The 13,472-nt window shown below is 47.8% G+C and overlaps 2 protein-coding genes and 1 long non-coding RNA gene across 6 annotated transcripts in view; 2 read left to right on the top strand and 1 right to left on the bottom strand.

Moving 5' to 3' along the window:
- The window catches only part of LOC310756986 (class I histocompatibility antigen, F10 alpha chain-like), a 151,731-nt gene extending 149,669 nt beyond the window's left edge, over positions 1–2,062 (top strand). For both annotated transcript variants that reach the window (XM_083602022.1, XM_083602027.1), the window contains exon 5: positions 1,866–2,062. In XM_083602022.1, coding sequence (XP_083458148.1) covers positions 1,866–2,047 — 182 coding nt within the window. In that variant the 3' untranslated portion in view covers positions 2,048–2,062. The remainder of the gene's footprint in view (positions 1–1,865) is intronic.
- The window catches only part of LOC310756964 (major histocompatibility complex class I-related gene protein-like), a 31,291-nt gene extending 24,136 nt beyond the window's left edge, over positions 1–7,155 (top strand). For 2 of the 3 annotated variants that reach the window (XM_083601970.1, XM_083601968.1), the window contains exons 5-9: positions 1,502–1,789; positions 3,743–3,826; positions 4,685–4,723; positions 5,402–5,434; positions 5,967–7,155. In XM_083601970.1, coding sequence (XP_083458096.1) covers positions 1,502–1,789; positions 3,743–3,826; positions 4,685–4,723; positions 5,402–5,434; positions 5,967–5,989 — 467 coding nt within the window. In that variant the 3' untranslated portion in view covers positions 5,990–7,155. The remainder of the gene's footprint in view (positions 1–1,501; positions 1,790–3,742; positions 3,827–4,684; positions 4,724–5,401; positions 5,435–5,966) is intronic. The other variant, XM_083601969.1, reaches the window with a different exon arrangement.
- The window catches only part of LOC310757345, a 97,113-nt gene extending 89,326 nt beyond the window's left edge, over positions 1–7,787 (bottom strand). The window contains exon 1 of the long non-coding RNA XR_014545081.1: positions 7,271–7,787. This is a non-coding gene — a long non-coding RNA (uncharacterized lncRNA). The remainder of the gene's footprint in view (positions 1–7,270) is intronic.
- Positions 7,788–13,472: the final 5,685 nt, after the last annotated feature.

Below are 13,472 nucleotides of genomic sequence, written 5' to 3'. Positions count from 1 at the left end.
TGTGATGAATTTTACTTTTTTCCATTGGGAAGATTCAGAAGTGTCATCTTCCCCAACCCCGTGCCTTGAAATGGTACAGTCCACTCTTCTGCCTTCAGGAATCTGGCACAGGTGCCAGTCACATGATCAAGTGTTTTGACTGGCTTTCTTCCTGTCTCTATTAGCTTTGCTGATACTAACATTAATTGAAAATGAAATAATTCTAGCACCCTCCGTTTTTGAGGACTGACACGTACGTGTTAGCTGTGCTTAGAGAGATCTGAGCAATTTCATCTATGGGGCCTGGTGATAATTCACCCCAGAGACACTGAGCATATTTGTTGAGGTTGAGGATTTCACCTCAAAAGCCACAATAAAGTGTTTTCAAGGGTGACAACGTGCAAAGGAGGCTGGGAATCATCCTCTTTGGGACGGAGGTTCTGCTGAGGACAGGTGGGGGGGTGGGGAGGTCTTGTTTGGGGTTTCTGTGGGGAAAGGGCTTGACCTTCCTTCCTTCCTGCACCCCCCAGCAGAGTCACATCCCCTCCCAGATCTGAGTTTCCAGTCCAGGCACTGCAAAGTGGGTGGGATCCTGGAACAGCCCCTTCAGACAACAGCTACCCAGGGAGCCAGTTTTTGAACAAGGGTTACATTCTGTGAATCGTGCCTAAAGCCAAAATCATGTATAGTCAAAACACATTGGATTCAAGGGTGATTGGGTTACCAAAGTCCTTCTTTCCCGGATGCCCGCCTCCTCTTTTTGGTTTTTAGAATATTTTTGGCAAGTGGGTAAAGCTGTATGTGCACAAGTTAAATGTGCGTAAGTTGCTGGCTTACTGGGCCTCCTGGTCTGCCCTTTCCACTCCAGGGGAGGCTGCCGTGGAGAAGGGAGATGGGCCCTTTCCAACCTCAAGGGACCCTTTCAGGACAGGCGGGAGAACTAGAAAGGAGCTCTGTCTTTCCCAGGGCTCTTGGCTTTGTTCACTAACTATTGGGCTGAAAAGTCCTGAAAAACAGAGCAGTGAGTCCAGCATTTCTTCCCCCTCAAGAGAGGAACCAGGATCAGTCTGAGCTGCCCTCAGTTCATGACTTGCAACTTGGAAGGATCTGTATGAATCCCACCATTGGGGACCTGGTGAAATTTTCCCCTCAGACTAGAGGCAGCTCCCTCGGACTATCTTGGAACCACAAGTTGTCATGTTTGAGTAGTGTTGGAGCTTTATCAAGATGACAAATTATTTTAATTTGTATCCTGTCCTTCCTCCCAAAGGAGTCTGTTTTGTCGAACAAAGGATAAAATATCTGAAAACAGTTCTAGCATAGACACTGACTGGGGAAGATGCCAAGGGAGGTTGAGGAAATCCCATTTATTCGCAGTTATTTTTAATTTCTGCAGATGTGAGGAGATTCTGACTAGTTTGCCCCCTGGGTCCCTGCTCCTCTGCTCTTAAAAAATACAGGATTCCTCCAGGCTCCCGTTGTGGATGTCTCTGTGTTAACCCCAATGTGGCCCTTTTTGCAGAGGCTCCGGTGGTGAAGGTGACCAGGAAAGCAGACTATGACGGCCTGGAGACCCTCGTTTGCCAAGTCCACGGCTTCTACCCCAAGGAGATTGAGGCCAACTGGGTGAAGGACGGGGAGGTCTGGCAGGAGGGCACCCTCCGAGGATTGGTCGCCCCCAACTCGGACGGGACCTACTATCTCTTGCTCAGCGTCAAGATCGACCCCGAGGAGAGGGAGCGCTTCCGGTGCCGCGTGGAGCATGACAGCCTGGAGAAGCCTCTGGACGTGGCCTGGGAGAAGGAGCCTGGTGAGAGACAGACAGACAGACAGACAGGAGGGGAAGGGGTGGGCTCTGGGAGGGGGATTTCCACCCAACTCCTCAGTTGGGAACCCCAGTTGGATCCTGTCTGTGTCTCTAGAGCAGCGGTTCTCAACCTGTGGGTCCCTAGATGTTGTTGGACTACAACTCCCATCATCCCTGAGCTCTGGATCCCCAAGAACATCTGGGGATCCACAGGTTGAGAAAGGCTGCTCTGGAGGGAAGCAACAGAATCAGAATCTGTAGATTTCAGCAGAGATGCAGCCTTTTCTGGCAAGTGTCTCATAGGCCTTGAACTCAAATTGGATGTCATAGGTAAAAACTGGCTGTCACCTTTTTGCCTTAAGTCCAAGCAGTTCTGATGTCACAGAATATGGGCAGATGTGTTATTTCTTCAAAATCATGCGACCTCCTCCACATGGCTGACTTTTTTTTTTTTTTTAAAGATATTTATTAAAATTTTCCATTTTATACAAACCACAAAGAAAAAGAAAAAAGAGAAAAAAATTAAAAAGAAAAAATATTAAAAACACATAAATTTCATACCATATTTTCCAATAACATATTTCCCTGACCTCCTCATACCTCCCCTTCTTGTATTCCAGTTCAAATTGTTCCTCCAGCAAATCCTTATCTCATAGCATTACAGCTATAAACCTTATTTTCTATCCATCTTCTTAAATTATTGTAACTTATACTTTAACTTATGTACAAAAAAGAACTATTTTTTCATATTCTTTTGTACCATTACAGCTGACCACCCCTTAATTTCAATCCAACATCACTCAGTATTCCTTGATGTTACAATATTTTTGCAAATAATCTTTAAATTTCTTCCATTCTTCTTCTGCCGATTCTTCTCCCTGGTCACGGATTCTGCCAGTCAATTCTGCCAGTCCCATAAAGTCAATCAATTTCGTCTGCCATTCTTCCAGAGTGGCTCCACATGGCTGACTTACTCACACTCCCTGCGACTGAAAAAGGGGCAATGAACTTAAAGAGGGAGCCCCGGACTGACTGTACTTCATGGTGAAAAAGATTCTCACTCGCTCCTCCTCACACTTGTTCCCAGCTAGAAAAACTGATACTCATCTCCACTCAGCCCAAACACCTGCACATCGCTGGGAAGAGCAAGAAGGGTTTTGTAATAATGCTTGTCTCTCACACACCGCCCGGAAAGCTGCGCTTGCAGGAACCAAAGCAGAATGTCTAAGAGCCAGACTCCCTTTTCCCCAGCAGGAGCACAGGAACGCACATCCCCACCCACACCCCAGACTCCCCTTCTCACAGGCAGGCAAGCGAGAATTATGGAAGTGGCCCTTGAGCCAAAGACTCACACAGGCAGGGGAGAGGGGACCAGGGCTCACTCACTAGTGCTACGGATGTCAGAGATTCTACACAAACAAAAAAACCTGGACATTTTGCCTCATTTAAAAAATTTGTCTGGACAGACATTTTAAGTCTGAAAAAGAGGACGTGTCCAGGAAAAACCGGGCATATGGCAACCCTACACAAGATGCTTCTTCCTAAGGGTTTGTGTCTTCCCTGAAGGCCTGTAATGCTGGGCTCTGGGGGGTCTCAGAGGGGAGGGAATCCCTTCCTCTCAGGGTCAGGACAGAGAAGGCTGAAGCGCCTGAGCAGGAGACCTGCTTTTAAGTCTGGAGTCTGTGATGAAACAGGTGTGCCTGCCATCTGTCTTCCTTAAATGAATTGGTTATTTTGAAGACCTCTAATGCTTTACTCTGGTGGAAAAAATCTCCCTTGTATCGGGTCCACTACAGAGAGGACCTTGGCCTGTGAGGAGAGAGAAAGGGGGCCTGCCTTGCACACATAAAATCCTCCCGGGCTCATAGCTCAGCACCTCCACTCAAATCTCCTGCTTGAGGCCTTGGGGAGCTGCTGCCGCCAGTCTGAATAAAAATGTCTCTTGTCCCCTTTTAGTCAACCTGGGGCTCATTGTGGGAGCCATTCTGCTTGTCGTGGTCCTGCTTGTCGCTGTGATCCCTGGGATCATCTTCATCCGCAGTAAGTAAACCCTGGATGTGTTTGCTGCCTCTCCTGTGTCCTTCTGTCTTGGCCTCCAACTGGGAATGTGCTAGTGGAGCTTCCTGGAAACTGCCCCTTGTATCCCTACAGAGACCCCTCCCCATAAAACATGCTTTGAACATGAACCAAAACTCCTGTTGGTCATTGCTTTGTGCTCACTCTGTGCTCAGGAAGTTCACTTTCCACCTGAAGTTTTAATCCATCCTAAGCCTTCAGTCCTGTGCACACTTAGCAGGGAGCCTTCCTTACACATCTTTAGGCCCCAGGCAAAAACGTTTCTCTCAAACCAGGCCTTTGGCCTTTTAAATGTGTTTGTGGGAGGGGAGTTACTGGTTTGTTTTTGCTTTATTCTGTATTTTGTGCTCTCATTTTGTATTTTTATGTTGTGAAGCACCCTGCTATCTTCAATAAATGAATAAATAAATATTGATCTGGGAGGATGCTGTATTGAACTGAATAGGACATTCCCCTGAGTAGACTTGCCTAGAATTGCACTGTTAAAGTTCATTATGTCTTCCCCCCACCCTCTCCAGGCAAATTTAAGGGGTCTTCTGGGAGTGCAATAATAATCTGAAATGGAATGAGTGAAGGGATTGGATTCCCATGGTTCCCATGTTGATTTTTTAATTTAATTTCCTCAATTTTTTCTACTTCTTTGTAAAATGAGTTCCTTGAAATGCTCCCCTTCTGGGCTCCCCTTCCTTGGAGGTGTTTGGAAGAGACAAGAGGAGCATGTGCTGGGAAGGTTTCAGCATCTGAGAGCCAGATTGTCGAAATGTAACTGTGTGACCTCTGGAGGTCCCTTCCAGCTCTGACCTTCTGCTTTTGTCTTCACAGGGAAACGGAGCGAGAAAGCAGCCTACGAAAAAACCGCAAGTGAGTGACTCCTCCCCTCTCTCTGTCTGACATATTTCCCCCCAATATGGAGCAGGAACAGGTTACAAACAGACAAAACTAAACCTGGTGGTGGCCTAGTCCTGAAGCCCAAGACCCTGATGGAAAGCTTCAGCCTGTCTGCTCAGCCTGTCTGTGGACAGCAAGGGGTCCCTCAGGGCCAGGAAAAGGCTGCAGAGAGACTGTTGGCTGAGGGAGGGGCTCCAGGAAGGAGCAGGAGGAAGAGCCGAGGGGGTGGGGAGAGAGGGATCTCTGGTGGTTTAATTTACTGGGACCTGAAGCTAAAGAATTGGTTGGATGGCTCAAGTCTGTGGATGTCAGGAACCCTCCCCTCCAGATTTGGCACTACTGCTCTCCCCCCCCCCCCACCTTCTGCCTTTCTGCCCCCTTCCTGCCCAGATCGCACCCACCCCCGCTCTAGTCCCCCGCTGCCTCCATGCCAGGTTGTGCCCATCTCTCTTTGCCCTCCAGCACCTGCTTCTCCCTCCACTGCTGTCCTTGAGCCCCCTTGCCTCTGGGCTGCCTGTCCCTGAACTCTTCTTAGGCCCCTCCCCAGATTGAGCCTGATTTGGGATGGGGTTGGAAGGAGGGAGGAGAAGGGCTGGGGGATGGGATCTCCCTCCCTGGGATCCTGACTCCTGTGTTTCCTCCCTTTTGCAGCAAATGACCAGGGGTCCGACAGCTCCGCCAGGGGTAAGTGGGGGTGCAGGTGCGGGCAAAGGAGGTCTGTGAGGAACATCCTCAAATGGGGAAAAGCTTCTGTTACCCACCTTGGGGTTTCCAAGAGTGACATAATCTGGAGTGTCCATTGAGCTGAAAATCGCTCTTGTGACTCATTCTGTCTGTCCATCTGAGCTCCACAGAGGATCCCCTCCATCTGACAAATGGGTTCTCCCCAGGATCTCAATAAGAGGGAGTCACATTTTGGGTTCTGGAAGAGATTTTTCCTTCTGGTAGGACTGCTTTGTGTCCTTCCGGTATTCCCCCAAAGTGTGCAGCTTGGCTCACTTGCTTGAGCTGCCCTCTGCAGGCATTTGCTCTACAGGCCCATTTTGGTGCTGCTCCTAGCATATCTTAGGTCTGATCTGACATGATGAGGGATGGTGGCTTTCCTTGGGAGGCTGGACTGGACGGCCTTAGGGTTCCCACGAGCTGTGTAATGCTGATGCCCCCACACCATGATGTTGGCTTAACTTTGAAACACTCCTGTTCTTTATTTCTGCAGTTTCATACCAGCCCAGTGTGTGAGATGAGACCAGAAGGAGCCTGCCCAAGTTTGGCTGTGAATTACAGAGGCTCAGATCCCCTCCCGTCCTTTAATGCTGTTTCTGGTGTTCCTTAATCCTGGCTCTCACCTTTCTATTCTGACTTCAGCTGTCACTTGAATTTGAGAATAATCATGTTTTTCTGATGGATTTTGGCTGATTGTGCTTCGCAGCTGATTTTCAGAAATGTGCTTGTGTTAATCAAAAATGTGCCAGATATATGCAACTAAAAGCTTTAAAAAGGGATGGGGAGATTGAGCATGACTTGCAGTGATTTTGATGGCTCCTCTTTCTTCTTTGTTGCTGTGGTTCCCTCTACAATCCCTTCCCTAGCAGAGATTGAGGAGCTCCAGGGGGCATTCAGACCCTCCCCATGACAATGGCAGTTGCTGAGGCAGTTTCCTCCAGACCCTCTTTCTGTCCTGATACCTTCAAGGCTCCAGTTCTCCAGCCTGGTTCATGGCGCTCCACACCCAGGACAACCAGCTGCTGTTCTCTGGGGCTCCACTCTGGGCCTCCCATGATGCCCTGGGGCAGTGAGTTGAGAAACAGGCTGGAGGGGAAGGAAGAAACAGCTGAAGGGGGAAATGGAGAAAGCGGGGAACTGAGAGGAGGTAGAGAGGCTGAGTGGATGGGGTGTAGTGACTCTCCTACAGGAGATGAGAGGGCCTGATCCTGCTGACAGCCAATGAGAAAGCCAGGAAGGAGAAGAGGCAGGTCAGGAGCTGCATGGCCACAATTTGATCTGAAATAAGCAGCCCCATATTTTTGGCTGCAGTTCATGAGACTTCTAGCCTGGTCCCCACAGTCTTCTAGGAGGGGTGACCCATTGAAAGTCAGACCACATGGACTCTTGAAAGTAAACTGGTTTTGTTGCCTTCAGTTTGCCTAATTTTTATCTCGCCCATTCTTGCTTTTCCACCTGTGGCCCTTGAGGAACATACTCTGCCCATTCTGCGATTCCCTCCATCTTCCTTCCCTTCTCATAGGCTGGCATTCCTTAAGGAGACGCTTTTCAAGAAATAAGAATGCACAACTCTTTTAGGCCTCAATGGATTTGCTGCATCTTGCTTTGAAGACACTGGATGTAATTGTTATTATTCCTTTTTGCAATATTCGTTGGACTGAAATAAACAAGGGTGCCCCCCCCTTTCTTCTTTAGTGCTTCTTTCCTTCTTATCACAGGAGTTCCAGAGATCTTGAAGTTCCTGAGAATATTCAGAGTTTGTAGCCTCTGGCAGGAGGTGCCAATAATTGGTCTTACATTGCAAAGTGGCTGAAGAACAAGTGTCCAAAGTGAGATGGGGACATAATCTGTGGCTTTGCAGGGGTGGGCTTAAGTTACATGAGGCCGCTGTGTTGCTGAAGCCAAGAGGGTGTGAAGTCTGCTCAGGGCCTGGATGGAGAACCACCTGGAGGCTGCCTTTGGTTCCAGGACGGAAGAAAGGAGGGTTGGGAACATAATAAAAGGAATGTGCAGATATCTGATCTGGGGCAGGGGGTGGTGGGAGATGACCAAGGCAGGGTTCCCCCAAAAGTCTGCACACCCAGGAGGAAGTTCTCCCACTGAGATGAAAAGAAGATGACCAAAATATTTTAAAAAATTTTAATCCCACTCTTCCTACCAAAGGAGCTCAGGGCAGCAAACATCAAAATATTAAAACAATACCATTCAAAAGATTTAAAATGAAAATAAGCTAATTTAAAACCACCTAAAATCTCTTTAAAACAGTTGGAATACCCTAGTGGCATGTGGTTCATGGACTTGTGGGACTAGCCTGAGACCTCTGGGTATAGGGCTGTATATAAAATGTATTATTATTATTATTAGCCTAGTTCCCTTACTGTCCTCAGCAGGATCTTTCTGTTTACCTGCTTGGCCAGTGTCTCCAAGCAATGTGTACGTGTGTGCATACAATCTGTCTGTCTGTCTCTCCCTCTTTATCTCTCTGCTTACCTCTGTGAAGGTTGCAAAACTGCACAGCTCTGCTGAGCAATACCCACACCTGCGCAGGAAGTGGCTGTTTGAAGCAGAACTGCAGAGCTTTCATTTTTTTAAGGAAGAGCAGTCGGAAAGCCTGATGTGCCCATGGGATGGGGGTGGAAGACAAGATCCCTGAAACCTTCATATCTCACTTCCTCCTTTGCTTCAGCCTCGTGTGTTTGTATGTGTGTTTTCAAAGTGTGGTGTTTTAATAAAAAAGCCCACAGCCCCAATCTGTCAGCACCTGAAGGATCAGCAGCAACAAGCAACAACATGGTCATAGAAAGGGAGATGATGAAGAAAGGAGGGGTGTTTAAAATGGTTTTTTTCCAAGGGGGGGGGGGAATCCACCTGTCCACCTGGGGCTGTCTTTTTCAAAAAAACAAAGCAAAGCCAAACTTTTGTTTTTGCAAACTGCTAGGAACTGGCAAATTGGCTGGCCAGGGAATGGACTTTCTTGGGAGGTTGTGGATCCTCCTTCATTAAAGGTTTTTAGGCATCTGCCAGGGATGCGGGTGGCGCTGTGGGTAAAACCACAGAGCCTAGGACGTGCCGATCAGAAGGTCGGCGGTTCGAATCCCCGTGACGGGGTGAGCTCCCATTCCTTGGTCCCTGCTCCTGCCAACCTAGCAGTTCGGAAGCACGTCAAAGTGCAAGTAGATAAATAGGTCCCGCTCCGGCGGGAAGGTAAACGGCATTTCCGTGCGCTGCTCTGGTTTGCCAGAAGCGGCTTAGTCATGCTGGCCACATGACCCAGAAGCTGTACGCTGGCTCCCTTGGCCAATAAAGCAAGATGAGCGCCACAACCCCAGAGTCGGCCACGACTGGACCTGATGGTCAGGGGTCCCTTTACCTTTAGGGATGCTTGAGTGGAGATTTCTGCCTTGCAGGCGGTTGTATTAGATTACCCTAACACTATATACAGCCCTATCTGTTCGCCTATGAAAAATTTCACAACATGCCACTGGAATACCCACACACACAGCTAAAAATCTATTTGCTCCAAAGAAAGAAAACTTCACACCAGTATTCCTACAGGTACGACCAAATCTTGAACCTTGGAAAGGTTTATCATGATCAGGACACGTGGCTGCGGTAAAGATGGCTATCCTGCTGAAATGTTTGTTTCCTCTTTCAAGTGCTGCCAATCATCATTACACCCAGACAATTTAAAATTTGTTAGTGCTGAATAATAAAGTCTATTCATGGAGGGGAAAAAGCACAACTGGGCTCCAGAATTATATGGAAGTGTCCAAAACGGCAGGCTCAGAATCCCACATTGCCAAGCTTATTACAACGCCTTCCAGCTAAAGCATTTGATGTCACTGATCCACAGGCAAAAAGGAAAACCATGGGTAGATACAGAAATTTCAGATCCTATATATAGTGTGTATCCCTTTTTACTCTCCTTACTGAAAAGCCATACTATTGCAAACCCTTTTCTCTACATGAAACTAAATGTACGGAAAGCAAAGTTTAGAAAACTGTTTTCCCCAATATCCCCCCTTATCCCTCTTGGCATTCACCCATCTTTTAAAGAAGCAGAGCAATACTTAGATTGGAATGGTTGGGAACAGGTGGACCTTTTAGATTAAAAGATTTCTATGCAAACCCCTACAGAAAGAACAATTGATAGCTGCCATAAAAAGTAAAGGTAAAGGGACCCCTGACCATTAGGTCCAGTCGTGACTGACTCTGGGGTTGTGGTGCTCATCTCGCTTTATTGGCCGAGGGAGCCGGTGTACAGCTTCCGGGTCATGTGGCCAGCATGACTAAGCCACTTCTGGCAAACCAGAGCAGCGCACAGAAACGCCGTTTACCTTCCCACCGGAGCGGTACCTATTTATCTACTTGCACTTTGTGCTTTCAAACTGCTAGGTTGGCAGGAGCAGGGACCGAGCAACGGGAGCTCACCCCGTCACGGGGATTCGAACCGCCAACCTTCTGATTGGCAAGTCCTAGGCTCTGTGGTTTAACTCACAGCGCCACCCGCGTCCATGATCATAGCTGCCGTAGCAAACCTTAAATGATCATGGTACCATTTTAACCAGCTGTGAAGATTCCTGTCAAAGCCAGACATTTCCATTCCAGTAAACAGGAAACAAACAGCAGCAGAGCACATCTTGGTTAACTTCTCTCCACTGTCTAATGGCCAAGCTCCCTCAGTTTTTGAAGCTCTAATAACACTAGAATATGGCAATCTATTGTACGCAAAATGTCAGGGAAAATGGACATAGATGTGCAAATCCCAAATGAAAAATGGGTGGCTTTGTAGTCAGGGAGACTGTTGAAATCAGTTTCTGCAAAAAATAAGGGCAGCCTCATTAAAACTTCTGCATTGGTGGGGTTATACACCGGTGAGGCTATCCCGAATATGTAGGGAAGTCAATCCCAATTGTCGGAGGGGTTGCGCAGTCAAAGGTACCTATTTCCATGTGTGGTGGTGTTACATGATCAAACCCTCCTGGAATGCTGTCTTCAAAGAAATAAGCTTGATATACAAGAAAACAATTGAAGTATCCCCTGCACTAGTGCTACTCGGGCTTAGGTTCCCGTCTGCTCGCGGTTATGCTAAAGATTATCTCTAAGCCCAGAGGTCAGCAAACTTAGCACGCACGCCTCGGGCCGGTATCTCCAGCACCGATCGTGCAGCAGGCCGGAGGGCGGGGGAGCGCGTATGCGCACGCTATTTCTGGCGCACTTCCAGGTCAGAGGAGCACCGGAAATAGCTTGTGCGAATGTGCACGGGCCTCCTCCGACCCGGATGTGCACCAGAAATAACACTTGTGCATGCGCAAATAACGCTTGTGCATAGGTAAAGGGACCCCTGACCATCAGGTCCAGTCGTGGCCGACTCTGGGGTTGCGGCGCTCATCTCGCTTTATTGGCCAAAGGAGCCGGCATACAGCTTCCGGGTCATGTGGCCAGCATGACTAAGCCGCTTCTGGCGAACCAGAGCAGCACACGGAAACACTGTTTACCTTTCCGCCGGAGCGGTACCTATTTATCTACTTGCACTTTGACGTGCTTTTGAACTGCTAGGTTGGCAGGAGGAGGAACCGAGCAATGGGAGCTCACCCCGTCGCAGGGATTTGAACCGCCGACTTTCTGATCAGCAAGTCCTAGACTCTGTGGTTTAACTCACAGCGCCACCCATGTCCCATGCGCACAAGCTATTTCCGGTGCTCCTCCGACCTGGGTTGCTGTGCGTAAGAGAAACCTGGTGGGCAAGCAGCGGCAAGGACAGGCCCATCTGCTTCATGCAACCAGGTCTCTGTCACATATGCCACGTCAAATCCTCCATCCACAATCAGGTCGTGGATGGCAGTGGTTTTATTCATCATTGACCTGGCATTGCACAGCAACACTTTCAGGTCATGTGGGTTTCCCTTGCTGAATCCAGTATCCTTCCGGTCAGGACCAGACCTGGAGGCAGGGATAGTCCTCAAACAACGACTAACCCTGCCTCCTCGGTAATGACATAGTCTGGTCTTAGCGTAACTCCTCCTCCTGCCCGTGATCACTGAGATCGGGTGTCCCAATACATTCCCCCCTGTGGAACCTGCCCCAGCCATTCTATTGGCTGAGGCCCACTCCCAGGCAGCCCTGACCCTTCCCCTTAAAAGGCAAAATGCAAACTATGTAATAACTTAACAGAATAATAAAAAAAGAAGTAAAGCAAGAAACAATAGTGCTAAAATTAAATTACTCCCCACCCTGACTAAATACTTCTCCAAACCCAAGCAGAAATAAAACAATAAAATTATAGAATATTATAAAAAAACCACCACCACCATTTAAAGTGCAGCAAATTAAAAGCACTTAAAACATTTAAAACCATTTTGTCACTTGCTGCAGGGAGCTGCTCAGGCCTCTAAACTGTGGTGGTGAGTGCAGGCCCTGCCCCCTAGGCTGGATGGAGTTGGCAGGAAAGGGAGCAGTCCACCCAGCACTCACTCAGAGCAGCAGCAGCAGTCTCCTGCTGGTCTCCTATGCTGGTGATAGGCTGAACATAGATTCTTGGTACAGTGGTACCTTGGGTTAAGAACTTAATTTGTTCTGGAGGTCCATTCTTAACCTGCAACTGTTCTTAACCTGAGGTACCACTTTAGCTAATGGGGCCTCCCGCTGCCGCCGCACGATTTCTGTTCTCATCCTGAAGCATAGTTCTTAACCCAAGGTACTATTTCTGGGTTAGCGGAGTCTGTAACCTGAAGCGCCTGTAACCGCCCTGTGAAACGTTGTTTGAGGACTATCCCTGCCTCCAGGTCTGGTCCTGACCAGAAGGATACTGGATTCAGCAAGGGAAACCCACATTTCCTTCAGATGTGAAGGAAATAAGCAGCTATCTTATCTTTAAAAGGCATCTGAAGGCAGCCCTGTTTAGGAAAGTTTTTAATATTTAATGCTGTATTGTTTTTAACACTCGATTGGGAGCCGCCCAGGGTGGCTGGGAAAACTCAGCCAGATGGGCGGGGTATTAATAAAAAATTATTATTATTATTATTATTATTATTATTATTATTATTAACCTGAAGCATCTGTAACCCGAGGTACCACTGTATAACAGAGTACAGTGGTGCCTCGGGTTACATACGCTTCAGGTTACATACGCTTCAGGTTACAGACTCCACTAACCCAGAAATAGTACTTCGGATTAAGAACTTTGCTTCAGGATGAGGACAGAAATCGTGCTCTGGCGGTGCGTTGGCAGCCGGAGCCTCCATTAGCTAAAGTGGTGCTTCAGGTTAAGAACAGCTTCAGGTTAAGAACAGACCTCCGGAATGAATTAAGTACTTAACCCGAGGTACCATTGTATGGTCAATAGCATTGGCTGAGAAACTAACATGCCAGGCAATAGCAGCAAAGGGCAAACACAATCCATATCCCTTTTATGACATATGGCAAATGTTTATTGAATGCATAAATTGTTCAGACTGTGGCAGAGTTCCCCAGAACTCTTCTGGAAACGTGTTGTGATCTCTTAGAGTAATGAAATGAAACTTCAAACACATGGCATGATAAAAAGTCTGCAATTTTATCAGGACAAGTTTACTGTGGTAACAATTGTTTTCTCAAAATTTATCTTTTGTACCATGAAAATAAGTAAAAACAGTATTGAAAACAACAACATGGATCCAGTCAGTGGCCCAGATTGTTGATCTCAGATTAGTGTGTGAGATGAGACCAGAAGGAGCCTGGTCACGTTTCGCTGTGAACTTTGGAGACTCAGTTCCTGCTCTCTTTTAGACCTATTTATCATGCTCCTTGATCCTAGCTTTCCCTCAGCCATTCTGAATTATACAGTGGTACCTCTGGTTAAGGGACGCGGGTGGCGCTGTGGGTTAAACCACAGAGCCTAGGACTTGCCGATCAGAAGGTTGCGGTTTGAATCCCCACGACGGGGTGAGCTCCCGTTGTTCAGTCCCTGCTCCTGCCAACCTAGCAGTTCAAAAGCACAAAAGTGCAAGTAGATAAATAG

This window comes from Podarcis filfolensis (assembly GCF_964270895.1).
Source record: "Podarcis filfolensis genome assembly, chromosome: 2".
NCBI lineage: Eukaryota > Metazoa > Chordata > Lepidosauria > Squamata > Lacertidae > Podarcis > Podarcis filfolensis.
This window is presented reverse-complemented; position numbering and strand designations above follow the sequence as displayed.